At 42.1% G+C, this 5,614-nt stretch overlaps 1 protein-coding gene across 1 annotated transcript; it reads left to right on the top strand.

Annotated features, from left to right (window-relative positions):
• The first annotated feature begins 261 nt into the window (after positions 1-261).
• On the top strand, positions 262-3,878 carry A4GNT (alpha-1,4-N-acetylglucosaminyltransferase). The gene is made up of 3 exons (XM_053311658.1): positions 262-381; positions 1,856-2,277; positions 2,857-3,878. Exons 2-3 carry the CDS (start codon positions 1,873-1,875, stop codon positions 3,466-3,468), a joined length of 1,017 nt encoding a protein of 338 aa, XP_053167633.1. The 5' UTR covers positions 262-381; positions 1,856-1,872; the 3' UTR covers positions 3,469-3,878.
• Positions 3,879-5,614: the final 1,736 nt, after the last annotated feature.

Here is a 5,614-nt window from a genome sequence, read left to right as displayed (position 1 = left end):
TCTGCACCAGATTGACCCAGGCTTCCTCATGGGCTCATATATGCTTCCATAATATGACAGAAACACATATCATCAGGAGAGAACAAACAGCTCCCAATAGAGAGCTTTAGCCTGTCATCTTGTCTGCAACAGAAGAGAAAGCCAGCCACTTGGCAGAGAAATCTATTCTAATTGACTAGTGGAATTCATAAGAACTTAAGAACATAAGAACAGCCCTGCTGGATCAGGCCCAAGGACCATCTAGTCCAGCATCCTGTTTCACTTGCAGTATTCAGTTCTGAAGAGAAGACTTCAACAACAAGTCCATCCCCTGCAAATGAAATAAATATGCAGTAAATGGTGGCTCAGGAAAAGCAACTGACGAATCTCTTCCAGGAAAAGGTGGGGAGGAATTTATTTTGTTGCTTTTTGTTTGTTTGCAAATCAGTGATGTTGCATTCTGGAGTGTTAGCAAAGTATCTCATCAATATGCCAACAATATACAAGATTTTGCTGAACTTCAGACCTTTTGCTATGGCTGGAGGTAGTGATGCCAAGGTCTTTGCACCTTCATAGTATGTGGATGCCTTGAATTGAAGCTTGGAGGCAGTGATGGGCTGGATAGATGTGGGCTGAGGTTGAGACTAAGTAGACAAAGCAGGTGCTTTTAGTTTGTAGGAAACCTGATTAGGATGTGATATTCAACCTGTTCTGGATATGGCAATGCTCTCTGTTTCCTTCAAAATGGGTACAGTGCACAGTCTGGGGATGCTTCTGGACCCAGCCTTGCACCTTGAATTCAGGTGGTGGCTGTGGCCAGAAGCACCTTGTTATCTATTGTCAGCTCTATCATTTGGACCAGCCTATCATTTGGACCGGCTACTATCATTTGGTCATATCACAGTTAGACTATTGCAATGTGCTTTACATGGATCCGCCCTTGAAAAGTATTTAGAAACTTCAAGAGGACCAGAATGCTGCAGCTGGACTGATTTCAGAAACCTCTTGTATGGGGAATTTTTCTCTCGTGTTGTATGAATTGTAATGTCTTGACTATTTGTTTCTGGCTCCAATTCAAGTGGGGTTTATCATCTAACTGGCTTGAGGCCAGGGTACCTTCAGGACTGATTCCACTGCTCAAGAGGTTCTGCCTGACTTGTTGACACCACTGGAAATTTGGATGAGAAGCACACAGAATAGGGGCTTTTCTGTAGGGGCAACAGGGCTTTGGAACTGCCTCCCTGGATGATTTGAGCTGTCTCCTTTTTTGCTTCCAGCAGCTATTTAAAGACATAGCTATATTGTTGGGCATTGTATTCTGCAGATTGATGGACTCCCTCTATGGCCAACATGTTGTGTAGGTTTTCAAATGGCCCAAGCTGCTGTGGGCATCTAAGTAAACAGTGGTATTGTCCAAGAGCACAGCTGCACAAATACTTACTTCATTATTATATTACATTATTTTCAGTGTAAGTTGTGCTCCTCAAGTGTATGCTTGCGAGTTAAGGTATTTGTGCAAAAGTGATCTTGCACTAGACCAGCGACAATTACTTAGATGCCCACAGCAATGTAGGCTGATTGAAAACATTGGCATAAGATGTCAGCCTATGCATTTTGTTTTGTATTTTTATATTGTTTTTAACATACTGTAGTGTGTTTGCACTGGGCTTTGTTAATTGACTGTGAGCCACTTTGATGGTTTTATTATCTGGCATAAAAATGCTCAAGTTAATAAAATAAATGAATAGGAATTAAGCCAAACCAGCAACAGCAAGAAAGTGAGAACATTACAAAATAATTTGGGTGTATGTGGGTGAGGGGGGGGAGAAGAGAAAATGTATTACTATCATACATTTTGTTTTTATTAAAATTAAAGGTTCAAGAACAGTCAATATGCTGAAGGAGATCCAGATGTACCTGTGCATCATCTTTCTTTTTGCATTTGGGATATTTTATGAACTCTCTCTGGAACCAGACTGCTTCTTTTTCTGCAAACCTATTTCCAAGCAGCTCCTGATTCCCAAAGATGTCATGTCACAGGGCAGAAGTATCATATTTTTGGAGACAACTGACCGGTTAATTCCTCCTCCACTGGTTTTATGTTCTGTGGAATCTGCTGCCAGAATGTATCCAGATAGGCCAATCATTTTCTTTTTGAAAGGCTTGGGCAACAACACAATGGTGGATTCCAGGATTCCAGCGCTATCTTCCTTGTCTGCTCTGAAGAATGTTTTCCTTTTCCCCCTTCAGATGGATATTTTGTTCCAGGACACACCTCTACTCCCATGGTACCTCCAGGTGAGAGCAAAAGTGGAACAGCCTTTTTGGTGGGGTTGGAGAAATTGGCATCAATATTTATGATAGATCTTTCTGAGAAATGTTATTCTCCCACGGTGGTGGGGGCGCGGGGGATACTTGTTGCATTTATCTGTTTCAAAAACATAGAAAATGTTCCTGCCTTTTTCCATTAAAGGTTTGACCTACAAATGGGCTGAAATGTCACCTTATACACAAGTTCAGCACAGACAGACATTTTCCAGCTGAGGCCTGGTGCCAACATAACTTTAACCAGAGTTCTCAAACCATGTTTTGAAATATCCCCCACAAATTCAGACAGAGGAAAGTAGTGGGTGATTCACAAGCAAGAGCAGAGGGTGCACCATCCCATAATCCAGTCCCTAACCCTGGTTAATACTGGACTCAAGATTTCAACTTGAGCATTTCTGCTTTTCATATGATTAATTTTATTTAAAATAGATAAAATAGTAAAACAAAACCCTAATGAACTATCTGTGGAGAAACTGTTCTGAGTATTGAAAAGATCTCTTAGGAATCCGAACTGACTCCTTGATTCTGTGTCCATTTTGAACCTTGCAGGTCAACACAACAGAGGAGAAGGACTGGCCCTACATTAGCTCTGATGCATGTAGGCTTGCAATGATATGGAAATATGGTGGGATCTATATGGACACAGATGTCATTTCCATCAGACCCATCCCAGAAGCTAACTTCCTGGCAGCACAGTCCTCCCAGTTCTCCAGCAATGGAATCTTGGGCTTTCAACAACATCAGCAGTTCCTCTGGGATTGTATGGTAGATTTTGTTCAGAACTACAATGGATCTATTTGGGGGAACCAGGGTCCTCTCTTAATCACTCGGATGCTAAAGAAGCTGTGCAAACTCTCAGATTTTGAGAATATGGTGGATCAGAGATGTCACAACATTTCCTTCCTGCACCCCCAACGCTTCTATCCTATCTCCTACCAAAAATGGGAGAAGTACTATGAAGTGTGGGACTCTGAACCAGACTTCAATAACTCCTATGCTCTGCATCTATGGAACTTCATGAACCAGAAAAAGAAAAATGTGACCACTGGAAGTAATACACTAGCAGAAAACCTGTTCAAAACTTATTGCCCTGCTACTTACAGTACCCTTGTTCAAACTGCTCAAGGAAGTTATCAGATGCCTCTAAATAAAACTAGTTGAGTTTAAGGAAACTAGATGGTTTCATGCTTTACAATTATAAAGGCTGATGTGCAGACTAAGTTACTCAATAGTACAACCCAGGAGCTACTCTATAAAACTACTTAATTTAATAGAACTACTCAGACTTAATCTGCATGCCAGCAGATGATTCTAAGAATATATTATAGATCATAACATTTTAACCTTTTACTCTCAAACACTTACACAGACTACCATTTAGAATCTCTAATGTGATCAGAATGTATGAAATGAATTGAGAATGACTGAATTCACAAATATAACTTGTTTTTAGGATTTCTTTCAGAGGCTAAATTACCCAATACTTTTTTTCTTAGCACTAGCTCATGCTGGTAGTACTGCAATGGCAGTAGTCTGATAGTCAACCACCGTGTTACAGAGGAAAGCATGTTTGGGTTATGTGGATGATAGCTTTGGGGGTGTGAAGGTGGGTGGGGAGGTAGTCCATATGTCCTTTTGCTGCTTTAAAAAGATTTTATTTTTAAATTGGAAGTTATTGTCACTTTCTTAGCTTGATTGTCACTTTGTCTGTTGGAGAAATGGGATGAAAATAGTGTGCTCTTGACCCCTAGTAGCAAAATAGTATTCTGGGAGGTCCACTCTGAGCAAAGGCCAGAGGGTGGCAAGGCAGGGCCTCATGCTACCCTGCAAAGTATATTGCCAGCAAGCAAAGGTGCTCTTACCCCTGGACTTTGGGGCCAAGGTCCAGGCCTCCACAGCCCCTGGGGGCCCCCAAATCCTCTTTAGTCTGTCCTGGGTGGTTTGGTCACTCAGTGGAGCATGATAATGCTTAATATGCAGGGGAAAGGGGGGGGGCTCCAAAGGCCTTTAGGTCCAGGCTCCAAAATTACCTAGGTGCACCTCTGCCAGCAAATCTTATTGGCATAGCTATCCACCTGTCCCTCCACACACCCTGTTGTGCCTCTGAATTGGCAATATTATTATTATTATTATTATATCCTCCTCTTTCTCCAAGGAGCCCAGAGTACTACATATTTGAGTTTCTCTTTCACAACAACCCTGTGAAGTAGGTTAGGCTGAGAGAGAAGTGACTGACCCAGAGTTACCCAGCTAGTTTCATGGCTGAATGGGGATTTGAACTCAGATCTCCCCGGTCCTAGTCCAGCACTCTAACCACTACACCACGCTGGCTTGTCCAAATCTTACTTCTTAGGGATGGGAGGAAAGTTGTTCCAAATGTACCTTCCCCCCAGACAAGTGCTATCTTCCTCTTTGGAAGAGGAAGCCAACATGATCCACGCTGCTGCTGGCAGCATGGATCTCTGGATGCTGGGACAATGCATCCTGGCCTCCGGGAATCCCACAATGCACTGCATGATGAGCATGGTGCATTGGGGGATTCCAATGCATTCTAGGCACCCGTCTCTGTGCCTCCGTGGGCTGTGTGCAGACCGAGCAGACACATGATCCCAACAGTCGGGTTAAGGATGCACTTATGCTGTTAACCTTGGCTAGAAGCCGCGCTTTAGAGTAGGGGTAGGCTGTGAGGGAACACCAGGATTGGGCGTGATCCCAGCACTCCACACAAGCAGCCTAAATGTCTGTACAGGGTTACTGTGAGGAAGGATTGGACTTTCTAGCCACAGAATAGTGCTGCTTGAACGCTGGGGAAAAGTGGAGCTTACTGGAAGATAGATAGCTAAATACCACCCACCCACACACACACACACACACAAGCACACACACAATAAATGAGTAGCACCTGTGCATTTAATGATGAAAAAAACATAGTACAAAAAAGGTTTCTTTAAAAAAAAATTGTAATCCCCTTAGGATGGAATAAGAGTTTTCACTTGCTATACAACTATCCTGGTCGCTATTGCTGTCGCTGCTAAAATTGGGCACAAAAAGCTTGTTAAAAGTAATGTTTCGTATATTTTTAACATACTGGCAATTGATAATGTTCTATGTTTACCAAATAACAAATGATCAGTTACCTGAGTATCCTTTAAGATTTTTTACCTGAGTATCCTTTAAGATTTTTTAAAAAATCTAAAATATGTGGTAGATAAAGATGATGCTGAAATGATTATCAACTTATTAACTGCTGCATATGTCTCCATAGCAGCATGTTGTGAAAGGAATATAAATCCTCCTCAGTCTGATT

The sequence above is a fragment of the Hemicordylus capensis genome, chromosome 3 (genome assembly GCF_027244095.1).
Source record: "Hemicordylus capensis ecotype Gifberg chromosome 3, rHemCap1.1.pri, whole genome shotgun sequence".
Taxonomy (NCBI): domain Eukaryota; kingdom Metazoa; phylum Chordata; class Lepidosauria; order Squamata; family Cordylidae; genus Hemicordylus; species Hemicordylus capensis.
The sequence above is the reverse complement of the archived record's forward strand: the minus strand, read 5'-3'. Positions and strand labels throughout refer to the sequence as shown.

Coding starts and splice junctions, on each gene's coding strand:
- A4GNT (XM_053311658.1), top strand. CDS start 1,873: ATGCTGAAGGAGATCCAGATGTACCTGTGCATCATCTTTCTTTTTGCA. Junction 2,278..2,856: donor TACTCCCATGGTACCTCCAG/GTGAGAGCAAAA, acceptor TGAACCTTGCAG/GTCAACACAACAGAGGAGAA.